The sequence below is a fragment of the Lutra lutra genome, chromosome 2 (assembly GCF_902655055.1).
Source record: "Lutra lutra chromosome 2, mLutLut1.2, whole genome shotgun sequence".
NCBI classification, from domain to species: Eukaryota; Metazoa; Chordata; class Mammalia; order Carnivora; family Mustelidae; genus Lutra; species Lutra lutra.
In genome coordinates this window covers 88,096,053-88,119,743 of record NC_062279.1, presented here as the reverse complement: position 1 = coordinate 88,119,743, position 23,691 = coordinate 88,096,053, and the positions used below count along the sequence as shown (strand labels likewise).

The 23,691-nt window shown below is 36.5% G+C and overlaps 1 protein-coding gene across 15 annotated transcripts in view; it reads left to right on the top strand.

The window, feature by feature from the left end:
- MAPK10 (mitogen-activated protein kinase 10) overlaps positions 1-19,385 on the top strand; it is a 598,365-nt gene extending 578,980 nt beyond the window's left edge. For 12 of the 15 annotated variants that reach the window (XM_047717902.1, XM_047717900.1, XM_047717899.1 and 9 more), the window contains 3 exons: positions 1,995-2,058; positions 4,013-4,090; positions 17,990-19,385. In XM_047717902.1, the coding sequence (XP_047573858.1) occupies positions 1,995-2,058; positions 4,013-4,090; positions 17,990-18,132 (285 nt within the window). In that variant the 3' untranslated portion in view covers positions 18,133-19,385. Of the gene's footprint in view, positions 1-1,994; positions 2,059-4,012; positions 4,091-17,984 lie in introns of all 15 variants that reach the window. The other 3 variants (XR_007125159.1, XR_007125160.1, XM_047717909.1) reach the window with 3 other exon arrangements.
- Positions 19,386-23,691: the final 4,306 nt, after the last annotated feature.

Below are 23,691 nucleotides of genomic sequence, written 5' to 3'. Positions count from 1 at the left end.
CTTGAATGGAAAAATCCACCCCATGGAGAAGTAAACCACATAGGGTCCCGAGCTGAGTCTATCGTTAGAATAAGAAAGAGGCACCAACAAGGCATAGAGCTCTGGGGACATTTGAGAGCTTATGCATGCTGTGTCTGGCAGGGGACCTCCACACGACAATACACATGTTCAAGAAGGCAAAGCGGGAAACATGCCCTTGGCAAAGTGTCTTTACATAACCAGAATTTGGCTTTGCATTAGCCTACTTAGATGACAGTTTCACAAATTAAAACAAAACAAAACAAACAAACAACAACAACAAAACCCACTTTTTTTTTTTTTTACTGATTTACTCATTACATCATAATATTCCTTTATTCCTTGGGAATCCTTTATAGTTTGGATTAGAAGCTTCTGCCTTAGTCAGGTCCTAAAGGCAGTGTCTCATCTCCCAGTCCCCTCACCTTTATGTAGTCAGTGTTTCTGTGTTCTCACTAGTGTCATGGGGTAGTGTGGGGTCTCATTTTGCTTAGTTCTTTCAGTAAAGACTACTCAGCCAGCCACATGTGAATCACAGTAGTTGGTTTAAAGCCCTTTGCCTCAGTAGCAATTCCAGGTGTTAAAGGAATGTCTGGCCGCATCAGTAGTTATTTCTCAAAAAATTCAGTGTTGTGCTAAGTTGCCCACCCCAACTGGGAAAATTTTTCTGTTTTCATACCCAATTACCTCTGTAATATGTGAGGCTGCCCAGCATATCAGGGCTAGAATGAATATGTTTGTCCTGATTCAGGTTACCAGAAGTTCTAAATGTAGTAAAGAAGGGCTACTTTAGTAGTAAGGTGCTGCTGATGGCCAACAACCTCCAACAGAAGGCAGGAGCTATCTCTGAAAGTCTTGTCCAAAGCCTTCCTATGATAGTCGTTTTTGAAGGATGCATGTCCTCATAGGCCTGAGTCACTAACTGAGTAATTCTTTTAGATTCTTACAACAATTTTTGCTTTTGGAGTGTAAGACAGGATGAACTGTAGGGTGCCCTGTCTTGTGGCACCAGAAATTGGCAAGTCTTCTTTCATTCAGTCCATTGCTAGCCAGTGGAGCTCCTCAGCCCCTTCTCTATCTACTTTATGGTAATATATTTTCCAAGAGATTATTTTTTTATTTCCATGTCACTTGGTCTTAAGTAGACCTACCTTAGGTCATCATGATAGATCTCCTCTATCAGGAGATCTATTCCTCTTCAACAGGAAGAAGTCAGGGAATCTATCTGAGACCCTCCTTCCTGGAAGGCACCTGGATTGGTGAAAAATCTTTACTTTTCCATCTCTGAACTCTTTATAGCAGAGGAATCTTGACTCCCTAAGTCAGATTGAAGGCCTTGTGATTTCATGTCTCCCAAATGGCCTTCAGGGGTTGACGGTGATCCACTTCAGTAGAAAACTGGCAGAGTCTTCAGTCTGAGGGGGGAAAATATCATTTAAATATAAAATGAAGGTATTTTATGATGTTTCACAAAAAAAAAAAGGTAGATTATATCTAAATCTGTCTTTATACTAAGAACTTGTACTGTGGTCTGTTGAGAGGAGTCAAAGACTCTTCTTCAGGAGGGTCCAAAAGTGGAACAAAACCTTATTAGTGGGGACTAGTTTTGGTAGGGTTCTGTTATCGAGGAAGTGAGTGGGGGGGGGGATAGCTTCTGAATCTTTGTAAGCAAATAATCTTGTTTGCTTTTTAAAGACTAGCTCTTAGTTGCTTATACTTGGGTTCTGAATCAGGTTTGGGAACTGAGCTCTCAGTTTGAATTCTGCTGCAGTAAATATAAGCATGTATTTTGTCAATAATATATATCAGCATATAAATGAACCCTTCATAAGTCTGCAGGGAAACTTTAACTTCTGCACTACTGCAATTACCACTAATTTATGGGTAATTGAATAGCAAGGGAGTCCCACATGCTGGAAGAGTTTGGTTATATTTGAGTTATTACACAAAGTTTATTGTTTGTTTTTATTCTGCAGCCTCCACCTCAGATTTATGACAAACAATTGGATGAAAGAGAACACACCATTGAAGAATGGAAAGGTGACTCTACCACTTAAATATACATTTTGCTTTATTGAAACTCAGAAATCATCTTTGAGGCATCTCCCTTTAAAGCAATTTAGTAACAGATTATTTCATAATCACTATCCTTATACTAATTTGAAAGCTCTCAAAACTTTATCTGTCTTTTCATACTAATAACAATATTGCATTTACTCAAGAATGAAAGGAATTAATTACTAACACATTTTAAAATAGTACCAATTGTCAAAGTATTTGTCATGGTGGAGGGCAAGCTTCAATTCAAAATTTCAGAATGACACATTCCATATTCGTACATAAAATTATCACATAAAATAAAATTATGTCTAAGATAGCTTTAGACATTAGAAAATATAAGATAGTTAATATATAAGATAAGAGAGTTAATATATGAATTCATTTACTTCATTTATAGGACTTGAAAATTTATTTATTTATTTATTTTTTTAAAGATTTTATTTATTTATTTGACAGAGAGAGATCACAAGTAGACAGAGAGGCAGGCAGAGAGAGAGAGAGAGAGAGAGGGAAGCAGGCTCCCTGCTGAGCAGAGAGCCCGATGCGGGCCTCCATCCCAGGACCCTGAGATCATGACCTGAGCCGAAGGCAGCGGCTTAACCCACTGAGCCACCCAGGCTCCCAGGACTTGAAAATTTAAATAGAAAAAATATATATCTAAATGGTTTATTTATCCTTCAAAGTAAGAAAATAATGAATAAACACATTAGTTCATTTTTTTCACCAGAATTCTTCCAAGCACATAATACATGGTCAAGATTACACTCAGGATGAAATAAACCGGAAACTATGAAGAATTGTTAAACTAATATAAATAACTACAGAGTAGAATAAATATGAAAAACTAAATGCAGATCATAACAAACCATTAGGTTAAAATGAGGAGAAACATAAATGGAATATCTGAAGAAAAGAAATATTTTAGCTGCTTTGAAAGAATTAATCACTATAAGTTGGGGAGGAAAAACAGGAAAATACCAGTATAGGGACATATGGGGAAAACAAAGGGTAGAAACGGTCAAAAAGTTTTATAATGATAGCAAAGAGATTTCTCTAGTCAAGGGGTCCTGTTGGAGAATATGGAAAGATGAATATATTCTGTTTGTGTGTGTTCATACAAATAGTGTACCAAAGTAAATAAAATTGCTAAATGATAGGCAGAAAAGACTTGATTTGATCTAATAAGGACCAGAAGTTAGTCTTAAGGGTTTGTGTGTAAGTAGCTACTAGGATATAAATATCACTTGAGGATAAACACGGACTAACTTGGAAACTGAAAAAACAAATACTTGTAAAGACAACGATTATATAAATTGCAACCTGCTGCCAAGCAAGAGTAAGTAGCACTGAGTTTTAGTTAAAAGGGGAAAATTAAAAGGAAGAAGATATACACGTTTAACTCTAGCAAAGAAAAAACTAGACATGGTTGCCAGTTTGGGAATAAATGCAATAATTGTTATGACGTTGGGTTTAACCAAGTTTGGTTTTACAAACCCAAGATTTGAGTCAAGCAAAAAATGAAAAATGAAGAAAGAGTTAGAAAATTATAGGGAAGCAGTAGTTTAAAGTCAGGAGGGTGTATGTCTTAGGGAGTGAATATAGAAGAAATACGGAAGCTCAAAACTGAGCCATTAAATAAAGTTCTTAAGAGATAAAGTTAGATGGCATTAGAAATTCCCCCAAGGAATTCAGAACCAAGTAAAATGTGTATTCTTCACACATTTGTTTGGTCAAATGCTTTATTGAGCACTTAGTTTTGCTGGGTTCTGTGATACTATAAGAAAATGTAGAAATAGAAGAGTAAAAGAATCCCAATTGATTTGCAGTTTACTCAATTGCATCAAAATGTTATTATTTGTCATCAACTAGTAAGTTTACACTGCGTATTAAAAAGAAATTTGTTTTTTATGACACTGATATTTGTTTCTTACAGAACTTATCTACAAAGAAGTAATGAATTCAGAAGAAAAGACTAAAAACGGTGTTGTAAAAGGACAACCTTCTCCTTCAGGTACTCACTCTCAGTGAATAACTAATAAACCAGTACTTGTGTTTTTTGTTTTTTTGTTTTGTTTTTGTTTTTGTTTTTGTTTTGGCCTTGAGGAGGAATCACAGCCAATAACATTGCTAATAGAGCATGTGAACTAATATCTCATGATTATTTCTGTCTCGTGACTTTCCTTTTTTTTTTTTTTTAAGATTTTATTTATTTGTCAGGGACAGGGAGAGCACAAACAGGGGGAGCAGCAGGCAGAGGGAGAAGCAGGCTCCCTGCTGAGCAAGGAGCCCACTGCAGTCTGGATACCAGGACCCTGGGATCGTGACCTGAGCTGAAGGCAGATGCTTAACCCACTGACAGCCCATGAGTCCTCTCTAGTGATTTTCATTCCATTCCTTTTGATATTTAGTATGGCATTCATTCTAATTCTGATTATGATGACTAGCACAAGAGTTCTTTCAGAATTATTTTAAGATAAGGTGTATCTTGAAGAAATGTTAACGTGGGCTCGTTAAAGGATAACTGCTTCTCATCAAAACACAGCCATCATACACTCTACCACATCAGTGTAGAGGTCAGGAATCCCTCCAGCCAAAACCTCTTTCCTCAGTCACTCCAGTGTTGCAACTCTTCCCAAGGCTGATATGACAGTAGTTAAAGCATCTGCTAATATGGGTTCTGATTAAAGTCAGCATGGAAAATCTCTCAGTTCGTCATCTACAGAATCAAACACACATTTGTATATAAACTGTACATATTTTGCTGATCCTAATAATGTGCTTTAGGATTACTTGAGATAATTTACTTACACCCAATGCTAATATATTTTTCCAAAGACCTATGTTCTAAATGTAAAAAAAATATATATTTAAAGAGTTTTAGAAAGTGTGATAGCTTATCTCTAGCTTTAAACTACACTCAACTCATGCTGGCAAGAAAATAGACTGCAAATGATCAGTTGTTTAGAGGAAAATGAATTTGGTGCCCTACCTTTGATAAAAAAATTTTCCTCATGCACTTTAAATTGTTTCAGGAAAAAAATGTAGGATGAATTAATCAATTCTTCATACTGATACTACTTTTTGAATAACTGGTTTGCACCCAAATCACTATAATGCCCAAACAGATACAATTCAGTTATGACATGTTTTTCTCATTTGAATCAAGCCCAATTCTATCACAAGTCTTTCTGTCCCTCAAAGAAGGTGAAGGCAATCACTGGGGTTGTCTGCCCACCCTGCTCATTCATTCTACATCCAGATTTATACAGGTCTGTAAAAGTCATGCCAAACTTATCTGCATGTTCTGTCTGCTGCTGATTAAGGAACCCAAAGACCAAATCTAACAGCCTCAAGACACCACCTGCTAAGGCAGAAAGGCACCTTGTTTTAAGAACTTCCATAATGACCAGAACATGTTTTTCTCTAATCATTAAGCAGTCAAAATACAAAAAAAAAAAAAAAGTCAAAATACAAGATCCAGTGAAGGTGAACTAGGAGCCCAGGTTAGGACTAGACCAATTTTTTTGCAAGGTCTCTTCTATTTATCTTTAATTCAAGGTATCATTTATTCATCTTCTTTCCTTTTTTCAGAGAGCTTGGGATCATACCACCCACTTCAGGACATCCCAACTTCTGCTTCTTTCCTCTTCCTTTTTCCCTCAGCCCCAACCAGGTCTCCAGTTCATCTGTGATGACATAAAATCCGCAATTTTCTTTTCAATATTTTCACAACACTTCCACAAAAATCCTGTTCTCATGACTCGTTTTATGCCAACCGTACAGTTCAGGGAAGGCAAAAAGAGACTGAGGATGGTACAAGTGAGATTATTTATTCATTAAAGGGATGGGATGTGTGGTCTGCCATACAAAGAAACTTCTAAATATTTGGTAAGGGAATGCAGTTTGTATATAATCAAGGCATAAGTCTTTAATCATTAAAACCATAATTCTTATACAAAAAGAAAGTGAGTACATGTAGAAATTTCCTTTAACTCATTAATGAGGGAAATGGACGGTTGGCAAAGGTAGTTTAATGAAGATATGAGTAATTAGGATTTATGTGGCTGTGAGAAAAAGAGGATTACTGAAATAAGATCACCAAATTAAAACAAAAATTACAAATGTCCTACAGAACAATGAAACCTATCTTTGTGGTTATTTTTTCTACCAGGCAGAAAAAAATGATAGTTTATTAGTTTTTTATAGGTTTACATTGCTGTAAAACATCTAGCTTCTAATCAATTATGTATATTAAGTCAAACAAAGTTATGTTCCACAAAACAGTCAAATGATCCTTAGGTGGGCATTTTACAAAAGGCTCAAGTGTGATATTAAAAGGCTGCATAGTCATTTTTCCCCCTAATCCCACATGTTGGATATTCTGAATAGTATCTAAAGTTAATCACATATACAACTGTGTCCTCTGAATAGGGGGCCAAAGTCTTGACCAAGTAAACCCTTAAGTTTGTAAGAAATACATTTAAGGTGAATAAAACCAAAGACTAGTTTATATAACAGTTTGTTATTTCTGGAGGGGCTGGAAAATAAAGCCATTCTACTAAATTATTTAATGATAAATATAACCTAGTCTTAGATAATTAAAACATTGGGCCAGGGTGTATGAAATTGTTGCCAATTCAGATTCAATTTATTTAAAATCAAACACATCATTCCATTTAGATTCACCACCCCCCCACCCAGGAGTAAATTTTTCTTTCATTTTTCCCATTTATTAATGGCAGCTCTATTTTCTCAGCCTCCCAGTCTGAAACCCTGACTGACCTTTTACTCCATACTTACATTATCTCTGACAGTCACTTTTTACATCCTAAAAATTCTGCTTGCTGGATGTCTTAATCTAATTACCACCAACCTTTCCCATTAACACCACTATGATTAAAGTTTTCCTGAAGTAATCTGTGTGACTTTAGTCTCTACCTAAGTTGATCTTTCAAGACTACAAGTTTGGAAATGCCACTGATAAGTGCACTCCAATGGCTTTGCCTTGTATATGGTTTAAGCCTACTAACCCTTTCCTGACACTGATGGCCCTCTTAATATATGCCCAGTTTTTCCACCTTTACATTACACCTATTGTAGGTTCCTATATTACCACTATTTTACTTTATTGGACCCCTGCCTTTTAGAAAGCTGCACATTCTAAATTGTTCTCTTATCAAGTACTACCATTTCCCAAAATATTTTTCATATCTTTCCTAAAGGACTTTTCATATTTCTCAAAGAATGAGATAGTTCCTTCTTACCGGTCCTACTAGTCCCTATATTTTAAATAGTGTTTCATAACCTCTTATTGATTATAAATTCAGTTGAGAAGAAAGACTGTATGTATCCATCCTTGTGTGCCATGCAGTGCCTAAGTATTGTGCCTTGCATACAATAGTAGCTTGATAAATACTTATTAATTTGAAAATTGCTGCTCAGGTCCTCCCTTACCATATTTCTTGGTGCTATTCCAAAGATGGGATTCAAAACAGGATCATAGCTTTAATACAGTATGCAACTCAATATGCTCTTATGCCAAGAAGTATTTATTTGACCTATTGATTGCCATAAAGAGAAATGAGTCAAGTATCAAGTATGTGCAATGCTGTCATTGGTTTGGCACCTGCTCATGCTTCAGATAAAGGTTTGCTTTCAGATGGTTATTCGGTTATTTATTTATTCTGGAAAATGCATATTCCTAAATTTTTTGTGGTCTTGTTTATTGTGTTAATGATTAACATGCCACTGAAAATATGCCCCTTAGGACTTATGTACAAGGGAGAAGGCTGAGCCATTTTTTTTTTAAAACCATTATAACTACCTGTAACTGTCCTGAAATATCTACCTTGTACATGTGCCCTAAACTATAGTTGACTGGCTTAACCAATTTGTAGTTAAAATGATGTGGGTTCAATCTTTCACTACCTGACTTGAAAGGAGAAAATTCATGGCTTAATTTTGAGAAATCATACATATACTATGTATCACATGATATAATGATGTATGATATAATTGTATGCATCGTGTAGAAGCATAGGACACCTTTATGCGGGGGCTGACTACTAGCTCCTGAGAGCCAGTTGTCTATATCTCTCCCAACTCTAAGTGTTTTAACCTTGTTTTAGCAGCGTGGTATCCACCATGCAGGATTTAAGATATGGAAATTGGCTGACTCTACAAATCAGGGCAATTTTTCTCCCTGGAAAGCCAAGTATTGATTTTTTATGGACACACCACTGTGTATGTGTGTTTGTGTGTGTGCATGCACACATGTGCACATGTGCATGCACACATAATATGTATGTATGCAGTAGACGGTGCTGGAAAAAAAGCAATTACTAAGAAAACTTGAAAAGTCAGCTTTTTTGCATTCTTCATTGTATTCAACTTTCTTCATTACTGTTTGCATATCATATTTTATTTTGTAAAGAGCTAGGATGAAGTGATATTACAACATAGACTTCCTTATTATTAAGTCATGGCAACACTGGGAACCTGACAGCAAGAGAATAAGTTAAAGCAGTTTCCAGTGACAAATTGTTCTAATACCCAAATTCATGTTTTAGTGATACCTTTAAAATATAAATAGGAAGTTAAGTGTGCATTTGCAGAACAATATATAGGTTTGAAATTTATTGATGGAATTGTTGTATATCAATAAGAAATAAATCTAAACTTCAGATATGTTTCTGAATAAATAATTGTACTCCCTTCTTCTATCTGATTTCACTTGCATAGTGATTTATTTCCAAGAATAACATGGCTGCTTGCTTTCTGAATTGATTTGTAAAGACTGCTAAGGGAAAAGTAGTCCAAGTATAGAAATTAATTTTCTTCTAAAGCATTTGTTATAAAATATTAGATCTAGAACAAATATAGGAGGTCATCTAATCCAAAATTTCTTAGCCTGTTCCCCACCCCTGTTCCACCCAAGAAGTAAGTCTCCCATAAATAACAATGACTCACCAAAATAAAGATGCTTAGCATCAGGATGGGTAGAGATTTTTCAGAGTCTCTAAATGGCAGATAAATTTTTCTAGGTGACTTTAATAGACAACACCGCCCCCCCCACCACGACTCACCATATTCCATACGCTATGGCAGTGTGCTGTTAAAAATCAGAGTCAATGATCTAGTCCAGTAGTTACTATTTTTTTTTATTAATTTTTTTTATTTTTTTCAGCATAACAGTATTCATTAACTATTTTTTATTTAAAAATCTTAGCCCCGGGATGCCTGGGTGGCTCAGTTGGTTAAGCCTCTGCTTTCGGCTCAGGTCATGATCCCAGGGTTCTGGGATCGAGCCCCGCATCGGGCTCTCTGCTCAGCGGGGAGCCTGCTTTCCTTCCTCTCTCTCTGCCTGCCTCTCTGCCTACTTGTGATCTCTGGCTGTCAAATAAATAAATAAAATCTTTAAAAAAAATTAAATTAAAAAAAAAATCTTAGCCCCAAAGAAGTTGAGAGTCAAGATGATGCATAAAAAGAAGGGAATATATCTCAGTGATTTTTAAAAATTTTAATATTTCTTCTATTTCTCTGTGTCTACATTTTGTATGTGAATGCGTCAGGAAAATAATTTCCTTTTAAAAAGCTGAACATTTTGGGACGCCTGGGTAGTTTACCTGGTTAAGCATCTGCCTTCAGCCTGGGTCATGATCCCGGGGTCCTGCGATCAAGTCCTGCCTTGGTCTCTCTGATCATTGAGGAAACTGCTTCTCTTTCTGTCACTCCCCCTGCTTGTGCTCTCTCTCTCTCTGTCTTTTTCTCTCACTCTTTCTCTCTGGCAAATAAATAAATAAATAAAATCTTTAAAAAAATGCAGAACATTTTTCCTGAAATAATGAATATCTTTTGGCTACATATAGAAATATGTATACAAATATGTTTAGAAAATTTCATTAGCATAATGTCCTTTCATGAAAGCTTTTTTTTGGGGGGGGGGGTCACATAGAGTTGAAAGTAAGCTACTGTTCCTCATTTGCAACCCTATTACTATTTTCAGTTACTTTTAATAGCACTTTTAGTGACAAAAATTTTAATGCTTTATTGATGGCAAATTTTTAAAAATGCATTTCTCTACTAGTCTCTGAAAAAAAAAATATAGAAGGAAGGCGTATTTATCACACTGCTAGGGTATCCTGGATAAGTTGACCTTATAATCAAATTCAAGTCAGTTCCATTCAATTTAAGGGATTTTCATAAACTGTTTGGCAGTAAATTAGCAATTTGAAGCCAAGGTCCATGTCTTGATTCTTCTATTTGCGCTTGGTTTTATGGTTTACAAAGTTTATTTATTACCCACATAGAAAGAGACCTGAAAGGACCATCCAACAAAGCCAGAGCGGCTGCAGTCAAGAGGGTATTTGTTAGAGTGGAATGGAAGAAGTCATACGGAAGCAAAGTTTTTTATGCAATAGTGAGGGACTGCTTGATGTTTTACAGCCTTCTTTTTTAAAGGACTGATTAATGGCATTTGCTAATTTCTATGGTGTAATTATTCTTATTGTGACCAATTTCAAGCTGCTGCTGTGACACCAGTGAAGGCAGAGTTGGAAAGAGATGCTGATGCTCATACTTGGCTCCCAGTAGCCACTGAATTCAGCTCTAGCACACTGATAGCCAGTACATGTGATCATACCATCACAGCACTTTACAGAGAGGACCCACTCTCATACAACAGGCAGTTGTAATGGGAATTTTACAGGGGAAACATTAGAAGAAAAGATCTTTCTTAATGAATCTGTGCCATAAAAATTAGGAACAACAGTCTTTTTGAAACCATAGAAATACAGCTGATAAAGATTCTGAACTTTGAATAATTGAATACTAACTGTGATTTGCTTTCAACATTGATACAATAAAGGCAGGACCATTCAATTATAGAAGATAGCCAGCTGGTGAACAAAGGGAGAAGAAAGACAATGCTAACAAAATTATTTCCTTCAGCCAAAAATAGGTTAGCAGTTTCACTAGTTCCATAGAAGGGAGAAACTTGCTTTCCCTCACAAAACCTGTCTAGAAGAGTATACGCAAAAGAGACTCAGTGCTTTGTCAAACTGGTTACTTATCCTGTGCTGGACAGCAGAGATGGAGGAAGATAGGAGAAATGGTGAAGTGTGATGAAAGAGGTAAGAAGAAGCAAGGGAAACAAACATGAGGTGATCATGTAGTGAAACTCTGTGTAATAATGAGATGACTTACGTGGCATAACACCTAGAATGTTTCACAAGTGTGTTGACAATATGCTGCTTATTAAAATAGGTGTAGTGGGGGTGCTGTGTAGTTTATAAGCATAATCTGCAGTATGATCCCTTCCATATGAAGAGTTTATTAAGCACTACTTTCAGTTTTGCTGCCTTCATTCAGTATTATTTATAGATTTATTAATCTATAATCTATAATTTTTATTTTTTTAAATATAAATTTGTTTTTCTGGGGAAATGTCCTCAATGTTCTTTGTATCAGTTTTCTAGCTGCCATTGTTGTAGGTTTCTGTTTATTTGTAAAAATCGAATTGTGTTCTTAGAAGGGAGCCTTGTCTCAGCTAGTTTCTATCTCATTCTTGAGTCGATATTCAACTTTAACTGTATCAGATCATGTCCACATCACCAACTTCAGCCAGAAAAGGAGAAAAACCTTAGCTCAAGGGAAGACCAGCACTATATGTAGAGATACTTTTAAATAGTTTTTGATTTGTATTAAGCCAAAACTTTATTTTAAAACTTCAAACTGATGATTTTGTCACAATTTAAATAAAGCACGCTAACCAAAATCTTCCTCGTTAACCTGGGCAGTTTGATTATAACACTCATCAGATGTATATGTCTTCATTTGATCCATTTGGTCTCGGATCCATTGACACTGAGATTTCCTATTTATTCAGTCAGTTGTAATTCTGTATATTAACAATGATGGAGCACGGGGTGTGGTGCATACATGAATTTTGGAACACTGAAAAAAAAATCAAATTAAATTAAAAAAACAATTCTATTTAAAATAACATCAAAAAGAATAAAATACAAATTTAACAACAAAAAAAGTGCAAACCCTCTACTCTGAAAACTACAGAACATTGTTGAAAGAAATTAGACTTAAATAATAAAAAGACATTCCATCTATTCACTGGTTAGATTTAATGTTGTTATGATGACAATACTCTCCAAATTGATCTACAGATTAAACACAATATCCATCATTCACAGCTGCCTTTTTCTTTGCTGAAATTGACAGTCTGTTCTTAAAATTCACATGGAAATACAGGGGATACCGAATAGCCAAAACAATCTTGAAAAAAAAAACAACCCACAATTTTAGAGGATTCACACTTCCTGATTTCAAAATTTACTGCAATGCTGCAATGCTCACAACAGTGTGTTATTTGCCTATATTATACATATAAAAATAAAATTGAGAGTCCCTTATGTTTATGGTCCCTTGATTTGTTGCAAGGATTTCAAGACAACCCCATGCAAAGAATTGTCTTTTCAATGAATGGTAGTAGGACAGCTAGATATCCACATGCGAAAGAATGAAGATGAACTCCTACTTCATTTGGTACATAAGAATGGATTATAAATGGATCATAGACTGAAGTGTAAAAGCTAAAATTTTAAAACTCTTACAGGAAAACATAGGAATAAATTTTCATGATCTTGACTTAGGAAATGATTTCTTAGATATGACACTAAAAGCACAATGGCAAAAGGAAAAAAATAGGTAAATTCAACTTCATCAAAATTAAAAATATGTGTTCTTCAAAAGACACCATCAATAAAGTGAAAAGATGATCCATAGGATAAGAGGAAAACATTTGAAAATCTTGTGTAATAAGAGGCTTGTATCCTGAATACATAAAGAACTCTTGCAATTCAATAATAAGAAAATAACACAATTAAAAAATGGCAATAGGATCTGAATCGACATTTTTCCAATGGCCAACAAGCACATGAAAAGATACCCAACATGATTAGCCATTAGGCAAATACAAATAAAACCACAATGAAATACCATTTAACATACTCTAGGATGGCCACAATAAAAGAGATGATGAGGAGTTCTGGAGAGGGTAAGAGAAAAATTGGAGCCCTTCATACAGTGCTGGTAAGAGTGTAAACTGGTGTAGTCACTTTATTCCTCAAATGTGAAACATAGCTACTCTGCGATCTGCCGACTCCACTCTTTAGGTATTTACCCAAGAGAAAGAAAAACTTGTATATGAAAGTTCATAACATTATTCATAAAAGCAAAAAATAATAACAGCTTAAATATCTGTCAAATACCCATCAACTAGTAAATAGGTAAACAAAAGGGAGATACCCATACAGTGGAACATTATTCAGGAGTAAGAAGGGATAAAGTATTGCTACATGCTACGGCATGAGTGAACCTTGAAAACAATGTGCTATGTGAAAGAAGCCAGTCACAAAAGATCATGTACCATTCCGTTTATATAGTAAGTCCAGAAGAGGCAGCTTTATAGACAGAAAGTGGGTTAGTCATTGCCTATGGCTGGGTGGATAAGTAAGAAATAGTATGCTGTTGGGGTGATGAAAATCTCACAAAATTGATTATGATAATGGTTGGACAACTTTGTGAATATCCTAAAAATGAATGAAGTATACAAATTAAATTTGTGAATTACATCTCAATAAAGCTGTTAAAAAAAGATAGGCAATATTTCATATTTTAAGTAAAAACTAAATCTAAATGATAGTATCATAATTTTATTTTTTTAATATTTTAAAAGATTTTATTTATTTGAGAGAGAGAGGATGAGAGAGAGAGCACAAGAGTGGGTAGGGTCAGAGGGAGAAGCAGATGCCCCCCCTGAGCAGAGAGCCTGACGTGGGACTTGATCAGGGACTCCAGGATCGTGACCTGAGCTGAAGGCAGTTGCTTAACCAACTGAGCCACCTAGGCATTCCAGTATCATAATTTTAAAGATTTTATTTATTTATTTGACAGAGAGAGAGATCACAAGTAGGCAGAGAGGCAGGCAGAGAGAGAGAGTGAAGCAGGCTCCCTGCCAAGCAGAGTGTCCCGATGCAGGGCTCGATCCCAGGATCCTGAGATCATGACCTGAGCCGAAGGCAGAGGCTTTAACCCACTGAGTCACCCAGGTGCCCCTCATTTTTTTTTTTAAAGATTTTATTCCAGTATCATAATTTTAAAGTCATGCATAGTATGGGGATATGTCATCCAAGAGATGAATGGATGTATGAGCAAAGCCATCACATTCTGTCAGCCCACAATTGTTTGAGACTTGTGTCTAGTTTTAATCTCTACCCTTTAATAAGGATGTGGAAAATTGAAGATTCTGAGCAGTCAATCATAGTGATGCTAAATTATTACTGACCAAAATTTGTGAAAACACATAGGATTTTGGTATCAGTATAATTTAATCCAAATTGTGGAGTGGAGGACAGACCCGGACACTCGGGCTATGTAAGGAAGTCAAAGGTTATCTCCCAGTATATGAAATTCACTAGTATATGTCAGAAGAAGAAATGAACTAGCTCTGCACCATATCTATAAAGGATACAATTAAGTAAAGTTGGAATAAATTGAAGCCAGGGAACCTTTACATTACACATTGTTCTGATAATAAGACTATTACAGGAAGATGATAACAAGAGTTTTAATAGTCTAGAGACATTTAAGATCAGGAGATATTCATACTTTTTAGTGTTTAAAGAACATGAAAAATGCATAAGCTTTTTTTGTATATAAAATAACAGGATACAAAATAATATATACTAAATGATCACAATTAGAAAAACTTCATAGCAAAAACACTAGAGAGACATATACCCAAAGTTTAGCAGTTATTATTATTTGAGGATCAGTGCCTATTGTCTTTTTTATTCTTTCAGATTCCCCGTAATTTATATAAGTATGTTTATAATCAACAAATAAAATTTTAAAATACTTACAAAATACATATGATCTTTCTTAGCTTATGTGTATGGGTCCTCTCCACATTTTGTCACATTTTCATCACATTTTTTCTATACAGAAGAGATGTCTACCCAAAGAGCAAAGAAATTATTTTAACCTCTCCACTTCATAGATCTTTATTTTTTTTTTTTAATTTGAGTATAGTTGACACACAATGTTACATTAGTTTTAGGTTTACAGCATAGTGATTCCGCTTCTCTATACTTTATGCTGTGTTCACCACAAGTGTTGCGTGTCATCTTACGTTATTATTTAGTATATTCCCTATCTTGTGCCTCTTATTCCTGTGACTTACTCAATCCATAACTAGAAGCCTGTATTTCCTACTGCTCTTTACCCATGTTGCCCATCCTCCCACCCTTCTGCCCTCTGGCAACCATCAGTTCGTTCTCTGTGTTTATAGGTCTGATTTTGCTTTTTGTTTGTTTGTTTGTTTATGCACTTGTTTTGTTTTTTAGATTCCACATATGAGTGAAATCATATGGCATGTCTTTCTCAGTCTGCCTTATTTCACTTTGTATAATAACCTCTAAATCCATCCATGTGGTTCCAAATGGCACGATCTCATCCTTTTTAATGGCTGTACAATATTCCATTACATATATTTTATATGTATATATAAATACCATATCTTCCACACATACCATATATATATATATGGTATATATATATAATACATATACCTACTATATATAGTATATGTAAATACCACATACTTCCATACCATACCATACTGATGTATACATAAATACTACATCTTCCTTATCCATTTATCTATCAATGGACACATAGGTTGCTTTCATATCTTGGCTATGGTAAATAATATTGTAATAAACATAGTGGTGCATGTATCTTCTCAAATTAGTGTTGTTTCCTTTGGGTAAATACTCGGTAATGAAGTTATTGGATTATATGGTATTTCTGTCTTTTAAATTTTTTGAGGAAACTCCATAGTGTTTTTACACAGTGGCTGTACCAATTTATATTCCCATCAATAGTACATAAGGATTTATTTTTCTCCACATTCTCATCAACACTTGTTATTTCTTCTTTTTCTTCTTCTTTTGTTCTTAATGCTGGCCAATCTTACAAAGGTCAGGTGATGTGTCTTTGTGGTTTTAATTTGCATTTCTCTGATGAGGTGGGGCATCTTTTCATAGGTCTGCTGGCCATCTGTATGTCTTCTTTGGAAAAATGTCTATTCAGGTCCTCTGCCCATATTTTTAATTGGATTGCTTTCTGGTGTTGAGTCATGGAAGTTTGTAGATTTTTTTCTGACTTATTAGATCTTTATGATAACACTACTGTAACTTATTTTTAATTTGTTATTTTTTCACCAGATGTATTTTGCACACTATATTTGCTCAAAAGAGAACATTTTAGTGGGAATTCTTCATCTCTGATTTTATTAGATGACTTATACTACAGATATTTTTAATTGCAAGCTATTTCACAAAGCATGCTTTTTACCACCTGTATTGCTTACATATGAAGAATATATAAAGAGAAGAATAAACTGTTTCCAGGGTGTTATGGTTAATTATATTTTATAATGCCTCTGGCTTATCTGTCCTTTGTAGTTCTCAAAGACATAACTCAGCAAGTATTACTGAGTGATTACCCTGAGCAAGTTTCTTCTCAGAGTTTCAAAATCTTTATATTCCCACAGAGCAGATAAATACTTTTTCAAATTAATTTGATAATTCAGAATTTTTGTTTGTAGATCACCAGGTAAGCAAACCTGCTAGAAAGTAAACACACAATCAAAAAGTGTGCTCTAGCATGGAGGCTACTTAAAAAAAAAGTGCTCTGGCTGCTTCTTCTATTATTATTGTTATTATTATTATTATTATTATTATTTGGTATTTGGTTTATAGTAACTTTCACTGAAAGTCCTACTTAGCTTTTCTGCATGGATTTTAAGTTTGATATCACATTAATGACTATAATAATGTTTACTTAATATGCCATCATTTTTCAAGAGCTATAGTCTCCAAGTAATTCTGATTTCTGCTTAGCCCATATTTTTGGAATAGGACCCTTACATGTGTTTGTTTTATAAAGCCCTGCATTAAAAACATCCAGGTTCAGATCATTACATTAAAAGGTCTTGCTTGGGGCACCTGGGTGGCTCGGTGGGCTAAAGCCTTTACCTTCAGCTCAAGTAATGATCTCAGGGTCCTGGGATTGAGCCCCACATCTGGCTCTCTGCTCAGCAGCGAATCTGTTTCCTGCCCCCCCTCTGCCTGCCTCTCTGCCTACTTGTGATCTTTCTCTGTCAAATAAATAAATAAAATCTTAAAAAAAAATGTCTTGCTCATCTTCCTTCTCAAAAGGGCAGTGATCTTCCCAACCTTTGACTAGACAGCATCTAGGCGCTTCTAAAAAATGCAAACGCTTTGGCCTAACCCAGGCTAATTATATGACACTATTGGAGGTGGGAGGGGTGACTGGGGTTTTTTAGTAGGGTATTTTTGTTTGCCTGCCTTTGTTTTCTTTTAAGAGCATTACAGGTGGTTTATAAGGTAGAATAACTTGTGACTAGGGACTCTGCCTTGTTATGTCTCGATTTTCACCATCTAACAGTGCCCTGGATTAGTTGTTTTTGTTTTTTTTTTTAAAGATTTTTTTTATTTATTTGACAGACAGAAATCACAAGTAGGCAGAGAAGCAGGCAGAGAGAGAGAGGAGGAAGCAGGTTCCCCGCTGAGCAGAGAGCCCGACGCAGGGCTCAATCCCAGGACCCTGGGATCATGACCTGAGCCGAAGGCAGAGGCTTAACCCACTGAGCCACTCAGATGCCCCTGGATTAGCTGTTCTTAAAAGGCTTGTTGAATGAATGATGGACTAAACATCACCTCTTGTATTTGCCCAGGCCTGCATCTTGAGTCACATGAAGTTGGGTTGAGTTCCAGATTTAGTCATGTTGGTCTTCATTTTCTTAGCACAGGTGCAGCAGTGAACAGCAGTGAGAGTCTCCCTCCATCTTCGTCCGTCAATGACATCTCCTCCATGTCCACCGACCAGACCCTGGCATCTGACACTGACAGCAGCCTGGAAGCTTCAGCAGGACCCCTGGGTTGTTGCAGGTGACTAGCCGCCTGCCTGCGAAACCCAGCGTTCTTCAGGAGATGATGTGATGGAACACACACACACACACACACGCCCACGCAGACACGCATGCACACACACAAATGCAGACACACAGCTCTAAGAAAATGGCAAGGGAGAGAATCCGAGCCTAAAATTGAAACCAATCTTTCAGCCTGCTTCTTCTCCGGAGTTCTGTATTGCAGCTAAGCTAAATGTATATTTAACTTCTAGTTGCTCTTGCTTTGGTCTTCCTCCAATGATGCTTACTACAGAAAGCAACTCAAACACAATTAGAAAAGCGTTTTCCATAAAGTGTAATTTTAATGGCTGCAAAACCAGCAACCTGTAACTGCCCTTTCAAATGGCATGACAAGGTGTGCAGTGGCCCCATCCAGCATGTGTGTGTCTCTATCTTGCATCTACCTGCTCCTTTTGGCCTAGTCAGATGGATGTAGATACAGATCCGCATGTGTCTGTATTCATACAGCACTACTTACTTAGAGACGCTACTGTCAGTGTCCTCAGGGCTCTACCAAGATGTCATGCACTGGGGTACCACATGGTCCATTTCATGTGATCTATTACTCTGCCATAAACCCATCTGTAATATATTGCCAGTATATAAGCTATTTAGTTTGTTAATTGATTAAGCTGTATGTCTTATAAGAAAAATGTAAAGGGGGAAAATATGGGGGGAGTGAGCTCTCTTGGACCCTTGAAGATGTAGCTTCCAAATTTGAACTGATTAAATGGCACCTGTATACCAATTTGTAGAAAGAACATATGTGATGCTTATGTACAGTGTGGGGGCGGGAGGGAGTGACAGTTTCCAGGTACTAAACGGTTTGGCCTTTAGAAGGAAGGTGGGAATAAAAGCTGACAGCAAGCAGGTAGGAGAGACTCGAGGATAGCATTGCGGTGAGGAAGACCTCGAGGAGATAATTACCCAGACACTAGGAGACACCGACATCGTGTTTTAGACAGTAGACTCCATTTGTCACTTATAAATTATGTGTCACAACTGGAAAGGGCATGGCAGGTGGAGAGGCAGGGTTACAGAGTCCATATCTGATGGTAAAAAAAATCCCTCCCTGGAGCAGAGTGGAGTTGCCTCTGGATGATGTCCTTAACAGGAAATGAACCTACATAGACTATTTTCTGACTGTGGGTTATGTTTTCCATAAGTGTGCTACTTCCCAGGTTTATACCCTGCACGGTTTTAAGAAATGTTAGTTTCCTCTTCTGGAATAAAATATATATATATATATATTAATTTCTTAAAAACAAACAAACCCAAAACAAAGGGGTGATCCTCAGGTCAGCATTGGAAAAGATTTCCACAGACATTACTATTCCTCAGGGGTTTCCCTGACTCCTTACTATGGCTGATGTTTCATGTTTATTTATTTTCATAAATTCAGACAATTCAAGAAGGGCTGATCATCTGAGTTTTGTACTGCAGTTGATGTGACAGCAATAACTCTCCCCATAAGTTACTGCTGCTAAATAGCTTTAGCAATATGAGTCTGTCTCAAAAGCCATGAAGCATTTGTGTCAATGTTTAGCAAAATCACCTGAATTTAGTTCAAATCAAATGAAAGTGCTCTCCCGGGCACTTGAGAAGGCACTGTGAAACATCTTGGTTATATACAAGGCAATCCCAGGGAGACTTCTCAGCAATAACAGGGGCCGGGGGGAGGCTTCCCTTCTTACTCACTTCGGTGAAGTGCCCGTCACAGCTCTTTGCACTCTGACCATTTTGGTGCTCGCCGACGTGGTGGTGGTACTTCACCTGAAGAAGTGAAACACATGAAACGGAAGGTTGATGAGTGGGCTGTGACTGGCGAATGGAATCCCTTCAAAAATAGGGCAAACAAGAATGCTGTGCTCTGAAAACTGCCTTAAATACAACAATAGGGAAGCTTTGTCTCTTTCAAGCAATAGAGCCAACCCCCACCATCACCATGTGAGCAATGCTGCTGTTTATGAGATTGCTTCACAGTAGGAAGCCTGACAAGAGGTCATTTGTTTAAAATGGGGAGAAAAAAAAACACATTTAGCTTGTGCAGCTTGTCCCCTGGAATGAAAGTGGCCCAGCTTCTTTCTCTTGCTGCCAATCTTTTTGGTTAATATTGCAGATGACCTGATTTTTAAAGTATCTCCGCATTCACATGGGCTCTCTCTCTCTCTCTCCTCTGTCACACTTCCCGTCCTCCACTTTTTAAAAGTTCTCTGATTCCCTCATCCTTTACCTCCTTTCTCTGTATTTTTCTCTTGCTATGACTGTGTCCTCTCTATGCCTGACTTTCTAGCACATGGGATTAAGTGCAGGGAACAGGCAACTGTTTGAAAGAAAGTAAGTCACAAAGGTAATTTCATCAGACACAAAATGATATTAAAAGCCAGAAGGAACCCTCCAGCCAGCATCTTAGAAGTGCTTGACAGTTAGACTATCTTTCATGGGTGCAGAAGTGGTGATTTCTTTTCACTCAGATTAAGCCAAACAAGAACAAGGCAATGCTCCCCTGCTATGCCCACCTTCTCTAAACTCTGCTAGTCTGATTGATCTCTCCTGCTGTATGGCCCTTGGGTGCCAGTCACCTTTGGCCACATCACCCTTACAGCCAAGAAAAAATGGAATAAATCCTTCAGATTGAAATCTCATGTACAAATGAAGAGTTTGGCTTCTTGCCTACTTATAGGATTAATGGTACTAGGTTATCAAAGCAAGTAGGTAATTAGACAACAGAGAGGATCATCATTTCAAAAGCTCACCAGCCCTTCACCATCTTGGGTCCACTTTATTATAATATAGATTTTCAGGAGGTGATTCTGTTATTATCAAATTCTCAGAATGTATTAGGTTCTACAGTGAGCCTTTTCTTTAAAAAATAAGTATTTCCTATAGAGTCACCTGTTAATTCCAAAGGACTTTCTTGCTTTTCAGACTTGGAAGTGTCAAGTCACCTGGAACTATATTCCTGGGAGAAGGAAGGTCCTGCCTGTGGTTGGGGTTCATTTGGGAATGTGAGGTTGATAGTCTGAGAGGCCTAACCTTGGCTCATTTCTATAGGACTGATGGTTCCGCAGTGATCCTTAATGATATGTTCTGTAGTATTTTGTAGGAGAGATGGCTGTGTGCCCATATGCATGCAGGAATTAAATTGTTGGGAGAGCTTGGCAGAACCACTACCACTTTGAAGTGTCGATTTGTTTTTTGGCCAGTGTGTTCATTTTTAAAAAGAGATGCATTGGCCTTACAACCAAATTTCTTCTTGTGGAATAAGAACCGGTAATAATCTTGCATCTTCAAGAACCTGATGACTGAGCTTTGTAGGAATGTGTACTTGAGGTGGACCCGGTCCTGGCTGATTCCCTCCAATGGGAGTAAGCTATTTGATTCAAAGCCAAGGCAACAGTTTTTGTTCAATCTTCTACCATGATAAGAAAATATTACTTAAGGATACTGATAGTAGCTGACTGGTAGATCAAGAAATAGGCCTTGACAAAGGGAATAAGTGGAATAGATGAGATGAGACTCCATCAATCCTTTTATGACCTGCCAGGGGAAAAATTAGCAAAACTGACTTTTAAATTTTAAATAGTCATCGCAAAGTCTAAATTCTACAAAATCTACTTCTTTTAATTCTCTTAACATATGACAATCGAAATCTTAAAAACATTATGCTCCATAAAGAATGTTGTCAGCCTAAAAAAAAAAAAAAAAAAAAAAAAAAAAAAAAAAAAAAAAAAAGAATGTTGTCAGCCTGCTTTGCTGAAGAATTTATCTTCTACAGCTCAGAGAAAGGAATGATATTGTCCCAGCAATCTTTGATCCCAATCACTTTGGGTCTGAAGAGGGACCCCACTCCCTTCCCACAAGCTCCCCCCAACATTTTAATTGTGAGTCCTACATTTTCTACAGATGAAATTAAACCAAGCAGGGATACTCCTTTCTGTAAAAACAAACAAACAAGTTGCAATGTAAATAATTATATTAGTCATTTTCCATGTGACTAAAATATAAGATTTTCTTACTTGTTTTGGCACTTAGACAGTTCTTTGTCTGAAATGGTTCACTCTGACCCATTTCCTTGGTCAGTCAAGTTGAAATGGAAGGCCTCTGTTTGTATGTGGACTCCTGTGTATCTAACTTATGATTATGTGGGACCAATGGCCAGTATATTCTAATGAACACAAATCTCCCAACCCTTGTCTAGCATTAAACTGTTCACCTTGCCATGTTTATCTTGCAACAAGACCTAACTTGCACATGCCTGTTATTCTGCATGATTGGACTCAAAGATTATTACCAATGATAAAAATTGTCCTGTGTCAGTGTTTATAAAATGGACTTAAAGCACACCCACGTTCATATACACCTCACCCTTATAGTTCTAAGTCAACCCTCGAAGGCAAAACCATGCATGTCCAGTTTCCTTGCAAGGTCTTAGTGGTGAGAAGTGAAAGTCAGCCTGATGGATCAAATGCAATCTCAGTGATGTTTAATAAGGCTTTGAAATTATTTAAATCATATCTGTGTTCCTTTGCATTCTCTTTTTTCTTTCTGTTTTTTCCCTTTATTTTCAAAATGTCGGTGGAACAAGAGGGTGAGTGGGGGAGACCTTTGGATTTTTTGGACTCTTTGTAGGTGGATGCTGACTCAATACATTGTGATTTCTGTTTCTTATGAATTATTAAAAACCAGAGTGAATCTGCTTCCCTCAACATAAAACCAAATGCAAATCCAGACTTTGTTGGGAGTTTGCCTGTTGACAATGGTTATTGTGCTGCTCGTTGTCTCGGGTTTCATGTCCTGACAGGAACTCTGAAGCATATCACATGATTTCATAGTATGGTTTGATTATACCAGGGAATAAATAAGAAACAAGGAATGACCTACCTTCTCACTATGGGTAAAGAGTGTGTAATATGCATGTGACCAGAAGCCCGTGTTGTAATTTGAGACCCATTTCTCCTAAAAATGACCTCCATTTCTGTCTGCAGATAGTAGTTGTATATATGCAATTTGGTAAGTTTCTTTTAAGGTATGTATAAAATCAATGAAGGGGGAAATCATTTTCTGTAAGGATTAGATGAGTAGAACAGGACTAAATATCCTTGCGTTAATTTATCAGAATTCTTTTTTTTATATTACATTTTTTAAATTATTATGTTCAGTTAGCCTCCATATAGTACATCATTAGTTTTTGATGTAGTGTTCAACAATTCATTAGTTGCTTATAACATCCAGTGCTCCTCATCACCTGTCCCCTCTTTAATATCAGAATTCCTAATCAGTTTAATTATTACCCAAGAGAGAAGGTAAGCAGGTTTTTTGTCCATATGGCAGGCAATCTTAATATCTTAAACTCCCTGATGAATTAAAAAAACAGTTAGATTTTGTGGCTTGATAAGGAAGTCACTGAACCTGTGTTAATTTAGCTGGAAGTATCTGAAAATGTCAAGGAATGGCCTTTCTGTTTCTGTAAATAAAACATTTTATTTAACTGGTTCACTATTAGAAAATCACTATTAGAAGATAAACTTATATATTCT